Source organism: Mya arenaria, chromosome 15 (genome assembly GCF_026914265.1).
Source record: "Mya arenaria isolate MELC-2E11 chromosome 15, ASM2691426v1".
NCBI classification, from domain to species: domain Eukaryota; kingdom Metazoa; phylum Mollusca; class Bivalvia; order Myida; family Myidae; genus Mya; species Mya arenaria.
In genome coordinates, this window is record NC_069136.1 from 45,239,014 (window position 1) to 45,259,790 (window position 20,777).

The 20,777-nt window shown below is 34.6% G+C and overlaps 2 protein-coding genes across 3 annotated transcripts; one reads left to right on the top strand and one right to left on the bottom strand.

Annotated features, from left to right (window-relative positions):
* Nucleotides 1-1,541: 1,541 nt before the first annotated feature.
* LOC128218757 (X-ray radiation resistance-associated protein 1-like) lies at nt 1,542-18,614 on the top strand. Of its 2 annotated transcripts, XM_052926445.1 has the most exons (15): nt 1,542-1,667; nt 3,098-3,309; nt 4,231-4,375; nt 4,930-5,173; nt 5,858-5,959; nt 6,909-7,204; nt 9,096-9,268; nt 10,050-10,201; nt 11,290-11,350; nt 11,869-12,168; nt 12,710-12,869; nt 13,524-13,636; nt 14,133-14,162; nt 15,581-15,751; nt 17,084-18,614. In XM_052926445.1, the coding sequence occupies exons 1-15, from the start codon at nt 1,565-1,567 to the stop codon at nt 17,213-17,215; spliced, it is 2,394 nt and encodes a 797-aa protein (XP_052782405.1). In that variant the 5' UTR covers nt 1,542-1,564; the 3' UTR covers nt 17,216-18,614. The 2 variants fall into 2 exon arrangements, with proteins under 2 accessions (XP_052782405.1, XP_052782406.1); XM_052926446.1 differs by lacking the exon at nt 14,133-14,162.
* LOC128219418 (uncharacterized) lies at nt 17,746-19,964 on the bottom strand. Its single transcript, XM_052927227.1, has 2 exons — nt 19,856-19,964; nt 17,746-18,305 (listed from the first exon to the last, which is right to left on the bottom strand). Exons 1-2 carry the CDS (start codon nt 19,962-19,964, stop codon nt 17,746-17,748), a joined length of 669 nt encoding a protein of 222 aa, XP_052783187.1.
* Between the last annotated feature and the right edge of the window lie 813 nt (nt 19,965-20,777).

The window sequence follows — 20,777 nt, forward strand, 5'->3', positions numbered from 1 at the left end:
CGTTGCGGGATTAGTAAGTGACCTGATATGGGATATTAGGGGCGCAGGGAACAATATTCGGGTTCGAGCTTCGCTCTCACCCGATATGGTTTCCTTTGCACAGTATATCCCATATCGGGTTACCTATTAACCCCGTACTTTATGATATTGTTTCGTCAATCCAACATTCATTTAATCGTCGTTTGACCAATCACTAGCGACATGTGTGCAGTATCAGAGGTTTTCCGAAAATGCTGGGTTTATCAGAATATGAATACAAATGAAATGATGAACGTTCATGGCAGAAACTGCAACAGAGTGTAAATATACATAAATGGAACACATTTTTATCTAAATAACGTCACCAGTCAACGTATACGCAGTTTGATTATACACGCTATTAAAATGTGCACAAGTTTGACTATTAATTGAGCATTTGAGAGATTTGTAATGACGGCACACATTGCTATGTGCATCTGATAGTGGATCGAACCAACACCATTTCGCCTTACCGGTGGTCACTCTAAAGCGTCGTAGTAAATACTGGCGAGACCTACATGTAGGTCCGTGAATCTACTTACATATAAAAATTGTATAACTCATTGTTCTAAGCGATATTGTATTTAGTAAATACTTTCGGCTTTTGTTAAATTTGATACCTCGGTGACCCCGTCATGATAACTTTAGTACCATTTGAATAGATAGTGCGTACAAATGGGTGCAAGACGAAGTGAACCATTTCACAAGTGAACCAGTTCCTAAGTGTACCATTTCAGGACCAAGTGAACCACATATGTATTATATAGTGGCTATTGTGTGATGGCACACTGCCTGAAAGGTGATAATAACTAGTAATTATCGCCATTTGAATGCAAGACTTCACACATTTGCTACACTGGTTCACTTGGGAAGTGGTTCACTTCGTCCTATATTTTGTACAAATCAATAATATGTAAATAAATGAACGAACATACTAGACTAAGCTACATGTGTGTATGGCATTTTGTATTTTTGTCCTTTATTTCAACTTTAATCGTGAGTGAAATAACTGTTGTTGTTTTTTTTTAATATTTCACGGCCAAAACAGCGTGTTTGCAGCATTTTTTTACATATCTTTCCTGTAGACATCAAAGCCTTTTATATTTTATCAAAATAACTTGGGGTAACTATGCATCATATTTTGCATGCACATCGGATATGTTAACAAGAAATGATAAAAATTCTAGCTATGAACTTATGTTGGTCAAGAATAGGATTTTCAAAATTCATTTTCATTCAATAACATCGGAACACCAGTTGAAATGAACATATTTATTTGTTTATTGTAACGAAATAAACACTAAGGCTAGTATAAACTTCCAGAGAACAGTCAGGCCTTAATAATAATATCATTGAACAGTCCCTTCTTTCTTATTTTGTATCGATGACTGAGTGTAAATATTAAAAAGGGAAGTAACTTTTGCGCAAAATTTGACTGAAGTTGACATTTTATAGTAGTAGGTAACCAAACTACTGGTTTCCTGCAATATGTGTATAATGATATCGCGCCGAGCACCGGAAAGGTTGCCGTAGCAATGTTTACAAGATGGCGGCCGTAACAGGAATAAAATATGATGACGGTTTACCAGCCATTTCAGCCAACTGCTTCCCTGTCAGAACTTTAATAAGGCATAATGTTGAAGAGGAAGGTATTACGGTATCTTAACTCTGATATATAGTTTCATTTATGTAGTAGCAAGCAAAACTTGTCCATCTATTTTATAAAAAAAATATTAGTTAGTAACTTATTACTTAATTAAACTTCAAACAGTGTAGTGTGAGTGTATAAGAACGAGCTTCCCAGTAAGCCAAGTCTGTAGAGTTCAATGCAAGTGTTCTGGCATTAAAGTAAACCTGGGAGGAAAAGTGTGCTTGGTTTGGGCTTTAACCAACAATCGCCGGAACACTTGCAGGGCACTCTAATTAACTTAGCTAACCAGGTGGCTGGTTCTTATCCACACGTTCTACAGCATTTGTGGGTTTGATTCAGCCTTACACTAAGGGCACTCTTCTAGAAGGTTTAATTACTGTTTACATGATAATAGCTTCGTTATAAAGATGGTTTTATAACCATCCTATACAAAATTCAATCTCCCTAACACAAGGTCCTTTCGTAACATCTATAAGTAAAATAAAATGTATAGCCATATTATAGGTTATCTTGATATATGTTAGATGTGTTAGTAATTAAAACACAATGATTTAAATAATAATAATCAATTAAACAGGCTGGTGAAACTTGTCCAATCGAGTGATGTTGAGTGATATGCATGTCATAAAGTTACATTAAATGTGTTACTTTAGTAAAAAATAATGACAACAGTTAAAAATACATCAAATTTCCTCACAAATTGAAAATAAATACATATCGTTACATGCCGTCAATGAGTCTTGTGTGACTTTGCAGTCAAAAAATTTAAGGTTATATTGGTATCGAAAAGCAATGCTCTTTAATTTCAAGTAAAGACCAGTCCTCACCTTTTTCTGTCATTTTTACCTACTAACATATTCTCAACGTTCTTCTCTTAAATAATATTCTGGTTTAGTGGGGAGCGAACTCAGTCTGGTACAGTCAAGGAAAAATTAGAAAACTGACAGCAAAACCACACGCCCACAAGGACTCATTCACATTCATAAGGATGTCTTAACATTTAATCCTTTTTTTTAATCACATTACTAACACACTTAAGAAACATGGAATACAAAGACAATATTTGAGCATAATCTTATATCTTCATTTGTTAAAGGGTTCTATCTGTCAGTTTAGTTTTAACACTCCTAATGATTTGCCACACTTTATTTCGTTATTGTAAAAAAAAATGAATTTTACTAAAACATGAGTATGGTCATTTAAGTAAGCACACTTTGAAAACTTAAAAAAAAACGGGGACATCAAATCAACATACATTTTTGAATAAAAATCTTGCAGTAGAATTAAACTTGCCCAAATAATTTTTTATCTGGAGCTCCCTATATATATTTTAAAGCGAGTTAAACAAGAGTATTACTGTTGTGTGCTTAGTGCTTATTACTAGGGATGTGTTAGTCACTTAACATAAATATAAAAATTGAATTTAAGCTGATGGTGCATGGCTGGTTGCTCAAAGGGCAGAGCAGAGGAGGCGATTTAAGGCCATCCTGTGCACTAAGCCGAAGACATATGCTAGGATCAAGGAAGAAAGACGAAGGGCAGAAAAGCAGGGCACCTCTTTAACAGAACAGCTGCATGTGGCAGATGAACAGGAAGATGAGGAAGAAAAAGATGTTCCTACACTTGACGGCTTTTTCCTGGTATGTTTTAAGGATGTAGTATAATGTTGATCAAGCTTCAATAACAAGGGGGTCATCAAACACTGTTAATATTTGCCAAAACCTGGGACCAATATAACTATGAGATATCCGAATAAGACTTTGAGTTTGGAAAAAAACGCTGACACTAGACATATACAGGCCAGGGATTGTTTTCATATTTCTTTCTAAAACATAGCGTTGGTAATTTATTTCAAAGTCGTTCAATGTTTGTTATATATATAACGTTAAAAACTTTTTTTTGTCTCTTACATGACAGTTTCTCAGACATATTTTAGCCAATATAAAGGGATTGTTTTCATACTTCTTGCAAAACATAGGGTTGGTAGACCACTGATCATTTTTTTGTTCACAGCTATTCAATGATTGTTAGATTTTGTTACAAACTTAAGATCGAGGGGAGTAAAATAATGACAGTTAGGCTCAAACTGTTCATTGTTATACACATTTGTCCAGAATTATTTTTTCATTTTTGGTACTTCGATCTTATCATAAGTATCCTCAGCAAAACTAGAGATAATGGAAATCTAAAATTTTCTATTTGTGACAAAGAGATGAAGTTTAAAAGTGTTTTTTTGATGATTTTTTCATCAAAGGCAAAATAAATATCATTCTGTTTTTTTTATTTACTGGTCCATTTTTTTTCAATACGGATGATGCTGAAAAAACTTAAGTGCTCATTAAATATTAACATTATAATAATCAGCTGTCCAGTTGAAATGCTGATTCATTCCTACAATCAAGGTATATAAAAAATAATTTCTACAGTTCATGGATTCTCTTTTGCATATATATATAATTGTTATTGTCTTAAAAATATTATTACATACATGTATGATTTTCATATACCGTATATTTCTTTTCTTTCGAAGCGTACATATGTTTTCCATTACCAATTCTCAGATGCGACATTGCTGTGTGGAAGACCCTACAGACTTGTGTTCTGTGAACATTGCTGGGAAGGAAATGACTGATGTAAAGGAGGAGGATCTTGCCTTGTTTGATAATGTTGCCTATGTCAACGCCAGCGAAAACTTCCTACCGTTTGGTAAGATAGGCACCATTGTAAGAATTTGACTGATAAATTAATTGCAAATCATATAACATAATGTAAACATTTTTTTAAATGAATGTTTAATTACTAGTGTTGGGAACAGTTTCCAGTTTGACTATCGATAATCGGTTCCACTCAAGTAACCGATTAACAATAGTACAATCGTTTTTTGACAATACCTTAATTCTTGTTTTATAACTGTACAACTCTTAAACTATGATTATGTTATGTTTATGTTTGAAGTTATTTATTGTTACTTTCGGCCTTTTTGTAAACAATAACAACTGAATACTTCTGAATGTATAAATTGACTCAATGGAGAAAATTTGCAGAAATTAACTGAATGTAAATAATGAGAGGAAAGAAGAAAAACAACTTGCTGGTTGAATTGATGATCAATTATTACCAAAAACAATAGATTGTGACCACTTTCAGGCCCCTCCAATCAATTTCCAATTATAATTGATCATCGAAACATCAATATCAATTACTCAAGACACATCATCACCAGTACATAAAACAAGAGCTTATTGATTTGACCCTTTCAGAGGCATTCAGAGGCTTCCCCATCCTGAGAGAGCTAGAGATGCCGCTGAACGGTCTACGTAGCATCAAGCCTAACTTTGGAGATTACCCCTTCCTCGAGGTGTTGGACCTTTCATACAACAACTTGTCTCAAGATGATATTCTAACACTAGGCCTGGTGCCGAACATTAAGGTGCTTCACCTAACTGGGAATGGACTACATTCACTACCACCTAACATGGCCATGCCCAAATATGACGATTCCAAGTAAGACTGGTTGTACATATGTTTTTCATTCTATTTCATGACTGTGTGTACTACATACATGTATGTTGCATTACCTGGTGGTCTGAGAACAAAATAGATTGGTGCATTGTCATTGTCATGTGTTGTAATCATGTATTTTACTACAGAAACTAATGCCTCGATAGAAATATGATTTAAAGATATACATATTGCATGTCAAACTTGTACACACATATCCTTCACTCTCTTTAAGTTATTGCCTTGGAATATTACAGTAAACAAGATGTATGGAGGTTTTCCAAGCTGGATATTCTACTGCTACAATGCTAATGATATTATAATCTTAAACATCTTGTTGCAGTAAACAAGAGATTCTGAGGTTTTCCAAGCTGGATATTCTACTGCTACAATGCTAATGATATTATAATCTTAAACATCTTGTTGCAGTAAACAAGAGATTCTGAGGTTTTCCAAGCTGGATATTCTACTGCTACAATGCTAATGATATTATAATCTTAAACATCTTGTTGCAGTAAACAAGAGATTCTGAGGTTTTCCAAGCTGGATATTCTACTGCTACAATGCTAATGATATTATAATCTTAAACATCTTATTGCAGTAAACAAGAGATTCTGAGGTTTTCCAAGCTGGATATTCTACTGCTACAATGCTAATGATATTATAATCTTAAACATCTTGTTGCAGTAAACAAGAGATTCTGAGGTTTTCCAAACTGGAGATTTTGCTGCTGGATGACAACAGACTGGAGGATGTGTCTGTGTTTGCTGCCCTCGCTGGACTTTCAAGGTACTGTGCAAATACCTAAATTTACTTGAGATAAAAGGTGAGGATGAGTAATACCATGTTTAAAGCTGCACTAACAAAAAAATGGATCGCAGATTTTTATATTCAAGTTCAAAAATTGATGTTTTATGCATTTTTCTTAAACCATTAGTAACGGTTTAAGCCATAAAACATTAATTTTCGAATGAAAATATGAAAATCTGCGATCTGATCTTTTGTCAGCAATCTTTTATCATTAGTTTGCAGATGTTTATGCAAAAATTTGCTCTTTCCAAGACGAAAAATAAAAAAAGTTGTAAAAGTGGTAAATCTGTGAGAGTGCAGCTTTAAAGTATGCAGGTAAAAAATCAAAATTTCAGCACTAGCAGCTGGACAAAAAATGTCAATAACTTAATATGATCTCGAGTAGGCAGGCAGTAATTATAACCATATTCGGGAGAGATAAACTTCCTACTATCTTCACTTTTAATGTGTTAATTACTTTCAACATAGAAATGTTTTGAACAATCTGTAGTGTATTTTTTCTTACCGTAGTTGAAACTGTGATCTCAATTCTTTGAAAGTAGAATTTTCATGTTTTTCTGTTGGTGTCTGTTTTCTTTACATGGTGCCATGATAGTCCAAGTCTAGACTTAGACACAGAAAAGCACTTATAATAAATAACAAAGAATTATCTTTATTTCATTTGCTTCACAAAAATAACTGTTAATGATCGTGCAATTCTGAATAGTTATAAAATCCAGCAATTTTCATCACCAAACTCAACTAAAAAAGAAAGTTACAATGAAATGAAGATTTGCAGTTTTGTCTCTTATCTCTGAATTCAGACTTGAGACTGTTTGTAATTATGGCCCTTGGCAAACATTAATACAATTCTACATAGTAAAATTAGAACCAAAAGACTTAATAATGAAAAAAAACGAGAGTTTGAATAGCGAAATTTGTTTTTCAGCCTCAAGCATTTAAACCTGGAGAAGAATGATATTTACTATGTTCCAATGTTGAAATCTGTGGAGGGCAAGGTGGTGCCCAATGATGATGAAAAAGATGCTAAGAAACTAAGACGTTCTGCAGAGAAAGGGGGTCGTCGGTCAGCCAGGGGCATGAGGTCAAAGGATGTGACCCCTCGAGTGGCCCCTAATAAAATTGTGAAAGAGAACACTACAGATGTGCCCCAGTCGACACCTGTCCCTACAGAGATATCTGAACAGAAGGGCCCAGAGAAAAATGGGGATCCAGTACAGCCAGGTGGGTAGATATCTGTGGTCATAATTTCAAAGCTTTTAATCCACTGTTTATATATATATATATATATATAATAAGCCAGTATGCCGCAATGTTCCTTACGCCAAAATGTATATGTTTGAACGGCACTAGTATTATGTTTACCATTTTATTTCTAAATTTTGTATAATTTTATTAACATTTTATTCTAGATTCTGTATAATAGTGTTTTAAGTATTGGACCAGTTACTTTATAATATATAACTTAGAATCCTCATTTCCTGTATCTGATTGTATACATGTATGTGTGAAGTACATTTCCAAGACAACAATGTTACACAACGTCTATTGTCGTCATTGTCAGCATCAACAAGGTGCTAATGCTTTCATGTGTTAGAAAATGCCCCCTCTGAGCTTTCTACGACATAAGTGTCGCATGAAAATCATACAAAAAATAATGGGAAATAACATGAAGGATGGTATAGCAGTGGTCTAAATTCTGGAGTCTGGTACTGTGAAGGTTATAAAATTGGGCTCCAACAAATTAAGGTTTAACACAGTCTGGTGGTCTTAAATTGAACTTAGCGATGGTACGACCTTACTTTAATTTTTATTTGTAGTTATATAATTTTTCATCAACTATCTAAAGATGATGAGATAATACTATTCGCACTGACATTGGCGTTGGCGTCAAACCTTGGCTGAGGTTTTGAATGTAAGCATATTTAGGTCATTTTCTCAGCAAATATGTTATGTATTGCATTGAAACTTCAGATACTTAAACAATCAAGTTAGATATCTCTACCTTGCATATCTAGTGCAAATCAAGGCCCTAAATTATTCAACTGAGAAACTGAGAAATTCTGAGTAAGGTTTTGCATGTAAGCACAATTAAGGTACTATCTCATCAACTACACAATGTATTGAAATGAGACTTTAAGTATTTAATCAATTAAGTTAGAATTCTCTACCTTGCCTGTTTACATGTAATGCAAATTATGGCCATTTATTACTAAACTGAGCCTGAGAAATTCTTGGTAAGGTTTTGCATGTAAGCACACTTAAGTTACTGTCTCTACAACTAGTTGATGTATTGAAATGAGACTTTATATTCCCGAGACAAAGGAGATGTATAAGCTCCAATGTTGCTAATGTTCCGATATGTCCATCTTTGGAAAAACCTACGAAGCTTACTGAAGAACATTTCCATGACAACATTGTCGTCATTGTCAGCATCAACAAGGTGCTAACTGCTTTCATGTTTAGAAAATGCCCACTCAGCGCTTGCTACGACATATATGTAACATGGAAACTGTTAAAAAAAATAAGAGAAAAACAATATAAAAGATGGCATAGCATTTTTCAAAATTATCTAGTCTAGTTCTGTTGATGTTAAAAAATGGGCTTATATAAATTAAGACTTCACATATCCTGGTTTTTACAGATATTAAAGCTGCACTCTCACAGATAGAATGTTTTGACAACTTTTTAATTATTTGCCTTGGAACAAGCAAATTTTTACGAAAATATCTGCAAGCCAGTTTTAAAAGAATGCTGACAAAAGATCAGATCGCAACTTTTCATATTTCCGTCCCAAAATTAATGTGTTATGCATTTTTCTTAAACGGTTAGTATTGGTTTAAGCCATTAAATTTGGAATGGAAATATGAAAATCTGCGATCTGATCTTTTGTCATCAGTCTTCCATCACTGGTTAGCAGACATTTACCAAAAAATTTGCCAATTCCATGACAGAAAATAAAAAAAAGTTGGAAAAATGGTAAATCTGTGAGAGTGCAGGTTTAAGAGTCAAATAGTAATCGACATTGATATTGTTACTATTCAGGCTTGTTGATTGAAAGTCTAATTTCTAACATAGATATCATAGTGGTCAATATTCTTTTATTACTCAACAGACCCCCTCACTGAAGACCTAACCATGCTGTCCAAGGATCTGACTGACCTTGAACTTGAGAAGGAGGTGACCTTCAACACTGTGGATGAAGAACGGCAGGGGGGACAACTGGGAGACGGATCTCAGTTGCCTCCCTTTCCTGACCTCAGAGCTCTTAATCTGGCTTACAACAAGGTAAATAGAGACCTGTATGACTTTTTTATAATTCAATACATTTAATCTTTGGGTATTTTTCAGAAAAGAGTTTACTTGTTGTTTTCTTTCCAAACAATTTAATCATGTTTGGGGGTTTCAAATTACTGCTGCTGATTTATTTACCATGCTAAGGCCATTTATTTCTATTAAAATAAGAATCAGCATACTGCGGTAAACCAGAATTGTAGCCTGTGTTTCACTATAATAATATCAATTAAATTTATGACAAGTATGTGTGTGAGTATGTAACGATTTTTCAAGCCCTGTGCTTTCCCTTGACAAAGGGAAATAACCACTGTGTCTGATCAGCGACCAGTATAAAAGAAAAGTCAATGCATAAGTTTGAAGATTATCATTATAGCCGTCTGGCTAATATTTCTTGCATGAAATACATGTTTATATATACTAGTATATCGATTGTTTAACTTTTCAAGGACATTTAAAGTGTTCCTTTTCACCATAGATTAAGGAAAGTTGAAAGAAATGTGCTATTGAGAAGTATTCACTTTCCTTACTATCTAAATTGTTATCCATAGATCCTTGTCCATTGATAATTACATTAACTGGTGATAGGTGTGTATATTTTCCAAAAAATATTGTGGAACATTTCATGTGGTAATATGGATTTAATGGTGCGATAGAACTAAATAAATGGAGGTAGAGTTGCTAGTTGGCTTGACTTAAAGCGGAGTTAAATACTGTAGGCTGTACCAATTAGTTCTCATTTCTTGATTATTGAACTTTGACAATCATCCCCCAGATTGAAGATGAAGAGGCATTGCTATCTGTGGCAGCGTGGCCCATGCTGGTAGAACTGATTATACATGACAACCCGCTGACTACAGAGAACAGCGGTGACCCGCCCCTACTGCAGAGGTTCTTGGGTGACAGGCTGGGCATACGGATAAAGAGGTACTTGTTTGCTCAGTTTATTATACAAGCACATATATTTAGAGATATTTGCAGCTGATAATACATGTTAATCCTCTGAACACAGAAAAAAAAGGTTCTTGGGTGATGTACGAAGATGTATTTATCTATTTCTGTAATATGTTACATCCGAGATTCAGGTTTGTTTATCTATTCTGATTACTGCTTGATTTAATAACGAGCCTTAGTTGTAAGATGGTTAAGTGAAATTGGTGTCCACCTTTCACTCAGAAGTTTATGGGTTTGGTCCCTTTCAAGGTTAAATATTACATTAAAAGGGACTTGCCCTTTTCATTTAATAAAGAGTTTAGATTAATTCAGATGTTCAAGTCAATTTTTTTTATTATAAATGGGTTCTTTCTTTTGAAAAACTATTGTACTGGCAGTCACAAGGTATAAAAATTTAGGTTTTATAGAAAAACAACAGGAAACATTTGTTGTTACAATATGGTCAAGGACAGGAAACAGTCAGCCTTATGGTCTAAGGGAGATAATGAGTACTTAAATTACAAATGGGAACGGTAAGAGTACATGTTACAAATATGACCTTAGTAACAATCTAGGATGCCAATAGCTTTCAATTAGGGACACAAGATATTATAAAGGTATCCTGTGTACTATTATGTGAAATCTGGATGCGTTTTGATGCCATATTATGATTTTGGTATCATTAGAAAAAATTGATGTAAGAATTATACGGAAAAAGTTTACAAACAAGCTGTTTTGGCCCTGAAATATTGCAGGAATTTGGTCATTTTATCTTCCACTTGAAATGGAGAAAGAAAACCCAAACTGCAACAACTTTCTGTAGGGTATCTTAGGTAATTTATTTTACATAAATATAATCAGTAAGTAAAACCCTTTGGAATGATAACACAAGTATATGGGACTATCAGGTATTCAAGTTTACCATTGTTACCAATTTCTCAATAAAAAGACTAGCTTATTTGTACAGGTGCTGTCTTCCTCTTGTGTCTTTTTAATGTCTGTATTGCAGCACTGAAGTATTATCACAAAATCATTTTGTTCAAATAAAAATGATGTACATGTGATCCTTGGTGTTTTTTCAGGAAAAAGGAAGCAGAGATTGTAAAACCACCTGTTGAAGTGAAGATGAGGAGGTCGAGACATGTAAGTTATATGACAAAGCTTTTGAAAACAAGAGCTTCGCAGAGCAAATGCTGAAAAAGGGACATAACTCCTCAATAGTTAAAGTCAGAATTAGGGGCCTGGCTTTGGAGTAAGAGTTAAGGGCCAGTTAAGGGCCTTGTGTATTGTCTCTGGCAACTTGTTAACCATGTGTCATTTTAAAATCTTAAACAGTTTTGATTCATGGTAAAGGTTTAATTGTAACTATTTAAACTGTTAAGACGCTGACAATGACTCCAAGGCTGTGATGATACCTCAATTTCTTTTCTTCAAGAATCAGGGCCAAAAATCAATGTGATTCTTAATTCTAAGTATGTTCTCTGTACTGATGTAAGACTAAATTGTTCAGCACAATGAGAAGCCGCTATAAGAACATGTTGAAATTGATGAGTATTCAAAGGCCAAATGAAAATAGAAAACTATAAAGTAAGTCAGTTTGAGATAATGCTAAGAATTGGATGCCATTTTTCATGTTCACTTTCCTATTTTCTAACTTCCAGGTGAACTCAGTTGTACCAAAGATCCCCAAAATCCCAGTTGACCAGCTGCTAATGCTGGAAGCCCCGAAACCCCCAACCGAGCCAAAGCCAGAGAAGTCTCGCACCTCAGCGACCATTGATCATCAGAAACCGCTACCACCCATCCCAGGCACTCCCACTGAAGGTCAGAGGTCAAGGTCACGTGTTAAGAATGAAGGTCAAAGGTCAGAAGCACAGACTGAAATGAGAGAAGGTGATAAAGTGCAGACAGAGGAGAAGGGACAAGGGAAACAAGATGGAGATGCATTCTTCATGACACAGGTTCATTCTTTTGTAATTGTACTTTAAGAATTTCGTTACTTAAGATCTTAAAATGCATTTAGTTTGAACATTTTTTATTTCATGAAATACATTGAAACACATATTATACATGTATCATTGTAAGGATGGAGGAGATATCTGAAAGCTTATATAATTACCTCTTCCCTTTCCTTTTAGTGATTTTCATACAGAATTGAATTGGCTTAGAAATCAAATCAATATGTGATAAAGATTGAGACTTTGGACAGCAAAACCATTTAGGAATTTATATATTATTTGGTCTACACTATATTTTATGATTTTGTTCAGAAAGTAACAAATCATGTCTATCCTTTCACATTACTTGACATTGAACAATTGTAAGATGCCACACATTCTAAACACAGTATACCGATAAAACAATTCTTACATGTAGGGTTTGAGTGAAAAAGATTTTGAAGTGACATGAGATAAACAGGCACATACACAATGGTTTTGCTTTCACTCCATGATAATTCATTTAATAGCACATATTCAATTAGAAACCAAATTTGCCGGACAGGTTGATGACCAGGAAGCTGAAAAGGCTGACAAGACAGAGGCCCTACAACCTACACGGCGCAGAAAAAAGAAAGTTGAAGACAGTAACCAGTCCAACAAGTACAAGGGTTATGAGATATTGCTGGATTGTGACGAGGACGGCTCCTATATACCACCTAAAGGTAGAGGAATGTTTCGACCCCTGAGTCTGAGAGTACACATTGGACTAGGAATTACATGCCTATTTAATGCATAGAATGATGATTGCTAAAAAGGTTGTCCGAGCAATAACTCAACAATGCTTGCACCCATGGCCCTCAAACTTCACTAAGAGGTTGGGCCTGGCCAATATTATAACTCCTATTGATTTTAGGGGTCAAAGGTCAATGTCACAGTGACCTTTAAAGCAAAAAGCTAGTCTGTGTGATAACTCGACAATGCCTGCACTAATGACCCTTAAACATGACATTTAGGTTGGGGTGACCAGTACCTGGTAGATGACCTCTATGGAGTATGAAGTCATAGAGTCACAGTTAAAGGTCACAACTCATATAGGTCATTAATATTTACGTTATATTTACTTATTCCCTGCTGCTAAGAGGATACATCTTCATCTGCAAATATCAGTCATCATCTGAACATGATTAAAAACTGTTCCTACTATCCTCACACTTTTGAAAGGTCATGATCTTAAAACTGCCTCAAAGGCATCCAATGTTAATGACAAATCAGCTGTCATTTCGGTCCATGCATACTTCATTCAATTGTCCAAATATTCCTGACATGGCGCTCAGGGGGAGCATAATGTTTGACAAACATCTCTTGTCTTATTTTAGATATGCATGGTAATATCAAAGCCCTGAAGTACGCCCTTGGCCATGAGCTTGTGTACCGGGACCCTGCCGCCTGCCTGGACAGGATCAGTAAGCCCGTGGAGCCATACAGGAAGGTAAGGGCTGGAGATTTATGTCATGATTATAAAAACGCTGTGAAACTTTTTTCAAACATTTTGATCTCAGATACATATCTGTCTGGTTCAGTTTCTTTCCAGGATATAAGAACAACACAAGGCCGCAATAAATAAATAGTTTGTTTTGTGTTTCTGGACTGACTCGCAAAACTACCCATGACCTGGGTTTTTTTTTTGCCTTTCTGCTGGTTATATGTTGTTGTTTTTTTGTTATATTCATTATGGAATTAAATGGTTTAAGAGTTAAACAAATCAAAACAAAAAAACCTGCAGACCTTACCACTCTTTAAAATGTGTGTAAGAAGACAAACACTCTATTTTTTAAATGCGGTGCTATTTTGAGAATTTGAACTATTCTCACTAAATACCATTTTTTCAACTTCTACATATTATGCTTGTACTAAGTATTTAGTAGAGTTTTGTTAATGTAATACCTTTCTAAAAATAATGTATCTGTGTTTAATTCCTTGGACAGCCATCAATTTATCACCCAAAGAAGCCAAAAGTAAGTCTGTGGAGGCATTCACTGGAACTAACTCATGCTTTATTGGGGTTTGGTTTCTTACGAGCTGTGACAAAGAATATGCTTTGATATATTAATAACTGTAGATTTTGATGGTTTAATTGTAAATTTGATACATTTGAAAAGGTTACATTTTAATTTCTTTTGTTTCTAGTTTGGTTTGAGTTAATATTTTTTATGGATTTTTTGCGCATTTATTAACTCTAATAATGCTTTTATGTGAGGGAAGAAGATATGGAGGATAATTAATTGTTTGTTTCAGTGCGATATTAATTATATTTCGTCAAGAGATCATTAAAAGCCATTTTTTATGTTAGAAATATCAACTTTCGCTCTCAGAACAAATATATTGACGACATCAAATATTATTCAATCTGAAAAGTATGCCAAATTCAATCTTGATGTCATGTCCTTTCAAATTATGTCATCGATCTTCTGTCCAATCAGAATATTTCTTCACGAATTGAATGCATTCTTTACAAATAATGCAAATCATGCACATGTGAACCAAACAAAATAAGAAATACTTTTGGTTCTTCTATCCAGAGATACATTTAATGTTAGAATACAACTTCAATACGGACTGGAGTTTGTCTTTTTTGGATAAAACGCTCCGCTACTTAAGGTAACTTTCACTCAAATTAAAGACCTTTTCCATGGTTCGAAATATTTTATCAAGATAAGGGAATCTAATGTTTAGATTGGAGAGGCAAAATGTTAAAATTATTTTGACTGACTGCTATCAAAGAGTTACTTCCCTGTTTTTACACTTGTGAGACAACAATATATCTCATTGATAAATTTTTCTACAGGAAAGCATGTTATAAATTGCTGTAACCCTTGACTGCAAACTGTTGTTTTATTATCAGTGTTCATTAGCATACAGCTATAACTGAAACAAATGTTTCTTGTTCATATATATTGAAATTTATTTTATGCCCATCATAAATCCACACGCAATACATATCGCAAAATACAGTAGTCCGTATTCCACTCTGGTGCATTATGTCACGTCATAACAAGTCGTTGCACAATGTTAAAACGACATCATAAAACAAAACAGTGCATTGTAAAAATGACATTTATTATGAAAAAATCAAGCTTTTAAGTGATCTAACCAGTAATGAATTTAATAAAAGGGTTATTAGTATTGCGTTTTGATCCGGAATGTCATATTCGACTCTCATGGATTTTTGCAGATTTTGATTTTTTACTTTTTTACTAGTAACAGTTTTAATCTCATTTCTATTGTTAAACATTTTCATTGAAAACCTTTAAAATAACTCAAGAGTTGTAACAAAATTTTAACAAATATGCCAGAATCACTTCTTTATTAACTCCTTTAAACTCACTGAAAATATCTATCTACGAAATCACCATACCATTTCCTCCTCCCACAGGCAGAGATGAAGAGCTCCCCGCGGGTAACCCAGGGTGACCGAAAGGCCCAGATGTTGCGGGAGATGTGTGAGCGTGTGACTACAGAGGAGGCCCCGTTAGATGAAGTGCTGGAAGGAGAAAATCGGGGCCTACACAAGAAATTCCCAGAGGCAGATAGGCTTCTGTCAGAGGTAAGTATTCAAGCTTGGCGGGCAATCTTAGTTTTTAAACCAACAAAGTCATATTTAATAAAGTTAATTGAAAATTTCAGGATTGTTTCATAAAAATGATGAATATATATATATATATATATATATATATATATATATATATATATATATATATGTATAAATGATGAATATATATATATATATGTGTAATATAATTTTAAAATAAAACGTGTGAAGATCTAATATTTCACATCACAGCCAATATGTCAATTGGTCATTTTTTCGCCTCAGGAATCAACTTTAGTTTAGTTAAAACTTTAGTTGTTTTACAACAAATGTGAAGACAGTTATATTAACTAATAAAAGTAAGTCACTCTTGTTAGCACGGAGAAAACCCATTTGTCAGGCTTGGTGACCACAAACCAAACTTTCATGCACCAAGGCAGGGAATTGAACCCTTGTTGGGAAGCAAGCGTGCTAACCACTGTGCTAACGGACAACCAGAACCAACTTTGACCCGATATTTCTATAATAAGATACAAGAAAAGTTTGGGTATAGAAAGTGGCATGGTTTACATAGTACCAACTATTTGTGAATATAATATTAGGATCACCAATTCAACAAATGATTTTGTGTGTACCATGCAGTATGTAAACTTATGGCATTTTATTTGGTAATACACTTTACAAACTGAAAACTAAACCATTCAGGTTCTTTTGTGCAAATAGTTGTAATCTTTAGATATGATATAAATACACATATACTTAGAATACACATAATTGTAAAATACACACATATTTAGAATAAAATCATATTTAGAATACACACATATTTAGAATACACACATATATTAGATTACACACATATTAAGAATACACACATATATTTAGAATGCACACATATATTGAATCACACATATTAAGAATACACATATATTTTTAATACACTCGTATGCATATAATATGCACACATTTACAATACACATATACTTAGAATACACACATATTAAGAATCACATATTTTAGAATACACACATATTTAGAATACACACATATTTAGAATCCTCACATTTTAGAATACACAAATATTTGGAAAAAACATTACTTAGAATACACATTTTGTGAATCATACATATTAAGAATAAACAAAAACATCAAATACACGCATATTGATAATACACATATACATAGAATACACACATTTTTAGAATACACACATATTTAAAATCACATATATTAAGAATACACACATATTTAGAATCACATATATTTAGAATACACACATATTTAGAATACATATATATTTAGAATGGACACATATTTAGAATAAAACAAATATCGTATTCCTTACAGATCCAGCGTCGGTACAACACGGTGCGTGTAAACTCAATGAAAGAGGCCAGAGAGGCGAAGAAAATGCTGAATTCAACCATGGACAAAGTTTCACGGACTAAAAGCGGAAAACATGTTAAACTGGAAGTTTGATTTGTTTGAGAATATGTTTGTAATTGACACTTATAACCACACAGATGGCATTTGATTTTTATTTAAAAAGTTGAGAAAAAAAAACAATAACAAAAAACACTGGTTCATTTATTTTACATGTACTGTATTGTCATGTTTAATCATGATACAAAGTATTATACGTGTTGATGTTTTGAAGACATTTTGAAATAGTATATTATAATGTAGTGTGAATGCCTTAATGCACTTAAAGACATTGAAAAAAACAGTATTTTATTTCCATCTGCCATTTTCCCAGTGATTTATTTTGCTGTTAGTCCTGTACAGTACTCATTGTTTTCCTGGGGACCCAATATTCTTAAACATGTGAATAAGCAGGAATAATATGTTCGCAGATCTAAGTTTGAGGCTCCAGCATGTATTTATGAAAAATGCGAGTCCAAAAAAAGCATTTAAGAAGATTTGAAAACTGATCACTGTTTACCCCATGATGTTTTACCTAAAATTACTGTGATATTTTCTCCCATGTGTGTGCCTTGTTGGTCACCCAATCATTTAGTGACAAAGCTATATTGAAGCATGTGGTGTCCGTCTGTGTTGGCCTGTACAATTTGTGTCTCTCCTTCATTGTCTCTTGGACCGTAGCCATGTGCTTGAAGCATGTGGTGTCCGTCTGTGTTGGCCTGTACAATTTGTGTCTCTCCTTCATTGTCTCTTGGACCGTAGCCATGCGCTTGAAGCATGTGGTGTCCGTCTGTGTTGGCCTGTACAGTTTGTGTCTCTCCTTCATTGTCTCTTGGACCGTAGTCATGCGCTTGAAGCATGTGGTGTCCGTCTGTGTTGGCCTGTACAATTTGTGTCTCTCCTTCATTGTCTCTTGGACCGTAGCCATGCGCTTGAAGCATGTGGTGTCCGTCTGTGTTGGCCTGTACAATTTGTGTCTCTCCTTCATTGTCTCTTGGACCGTAGCCATGCGCTTGAAGCATGTGGTGTCCGTCTGTGTTGGCCTGTACAATTTGTGTCTCTCCTTCATTGTCTCTTGGACCGTAGCCATGTGCTTCAAGAAACGATTTCTGCTTTAAATCTTTACCACTGGGCTTGTCCCTGTAACCTCCATTGTATTACATTATTGTTATATGCAATTTTACTGCAACTGCTGACAACAGCAGTTATGCATTGCATTTTAAGATTTCTTTCATGACTTTACATTATCAAAGCCTAGACGGTGTTCTTTGCACTGTTGTTAGGCTTCCATGGTAACCAAATGGTTTAAATGATTAAAGATATTGTATTAAGCATTGTATGAAATAATTTAATTTAGTTTTATACCATATTTTATATTATTTATTTATTTTGTGACTGGTTATACAAGTGTGTTTGTCATATGCATGTTTTCTGTTATTAAACAATATTTACTTGATTCAATGTGTTTATTATATTCAAGGCTATAAATTATCTGCGGCTATAGATTATCTCGGCAGGCTGTTTGAAGTTACATTTGTCCCGCGTACTAGTGACCGTCACTGAAATACAGTGTGTTTCATGTAGTTCCAAAAGTATTGCACTTACTTCGTGGGAATGTTGATCAACATTACTTGTGTACCTGCGAATGAATTCACATTTTGCTCAGTCTAACAGTAGTTATAAAAAGGTATAAAAAGGATCGGAAAAGTCCTGTCAAATGTACCTCAAAGATATTGCACAAACACTCGTGCAACAATGTAGGATTGTTGGTCAGCATGGCCAGTTTTGCTCCAGCGATCTAATTAACATTAAACTTAATCTTACAGTAGTTATGGCCCTTGACTGGTCTGAAAATCGCTATGAGCTCTATATAAATATTGCACCTACTCAATGAATGTTGGTCAGCATGGACTGGCCCCTGTCATTTCTTGTACGTTTCACTCGGTCAGACAATGATGAGGTGTCACATGTAATACCAGAGGAATTCAACCTAAACTTATGAAACTTCATAGGAATGTTTGGTCAGCATGGACTGGCCCCTGTCATTTCTTGTACGTTTCACTCGGTCAGACAATGATGAGGTGTCACATTTAATACCAGAAGTATTAAACCTTAAGTTATGAAACTTCATAGGAATGTTTGGTCAGCATGGACTGGCCTCTGTCATTTCTTGTACGTTTCACTTGGTCTGACAATGATGAGGTGTCACATGTAATACCAGAAGTATTAAACCTTAAGTTATGAAACTTCATAGGAATGTTTGTTCAGCATGGACTGGCCCCTGTCATTTCTTGTACGTTTCACTTGGTCTGACAATGATGAGGTGTCACATGTAATACCAGAAGTATTAAACCTTAAGTTATGAAACTTCATAGGAATGTTTGATCAGCACGGGCTGACCTGTACCTGCTATTTCTTTCACATTTCACTCGTCTGACAAGAGTAATGACCCTTGTAAAAATGGTCTGAAAATTATAGTGTCGCATGTAGAACAATTCTTTTTTGGCATTTAACTCATGAAACTTTATAGGATTATTGGTTAACATGACCTGTTGTTCGCCTGTCATTTCTTCCACATTTTACTAGGTCTAACAAGAATCTTAGCCCATAGCTAGGTAAAAGATGGTTGTGCACATACTCACATGAAACTTCACCTGATGGTTGTTTGTCAAAGTGGGCTGTTGTGCACCTACTCACATGAAACTTCACCTGATGGGTGTTTGTCAAAGTGGGCTGTTGTGCACCTACTCACATGAAACTTCACCTGATGGGTGTTTGTCAAAGTGGGCTGTTGTGCACCAGCCATTTCTTTCACATTTCACTCGGTTAACAAGAGTTATGGCCCTTGACTTAGTAGCAAATGGGCAAAAACATCTTACGTTGAATGTACAACAAATATAGCACCAAAAGTATTGCACCTACTCTCATGTAATTTAATAGGATGTTGGTCAGCATTGGCTGTTGTGTACCAACCAATACTGCCATTCCATGAGCTCGACATTCAACCATGTCTGTGTCTAGGTGGCGTCTGGAGTTATTCATCACAAGTTAACTGTAATAGCTCTTGTTGACTTTAGTTTACAGTAAGACTTAGTCTAAGGCGTTATGTAAAGGCCCGTCGTCGCTCAAACCTATAAACATGACATGGTACTATTTTAAGAGTAAATAGCAAGTGAATTATTCAAATCACGGCTGACTTTTTTCAACCGAAAATAACAGTCAACGAAAAGTGTGCATTATATATGTAGATTTTACCTACTTACTGGAATAATGTTTAAAGGGACTGTACACCAGATTGGCACCAAAAACAGTTTTTTTCTGTAACGAATCTCAGGACAATTATTTAATAAAATGTTTTACTCGTTGATATCATAATTGTAAAAAAGAAAAATACCAAAATTAAAAAAAAGAAATGTGGCGAAGACCGGGTTCGAGCCGGTGTGGGCTTACTCTAAACGGGTGATATAATTAAGCTATAGACCTAACTCGTTACTATCACGTGATAACATCGACTAGCCAATCACGCATAAGGAATGAATTCCTCTAGGTAGACATACCCAGTAAAAAAAAAAATGGAAAAATACGAAAACACTGCGAAAAATAAATTAATTGTAAACTA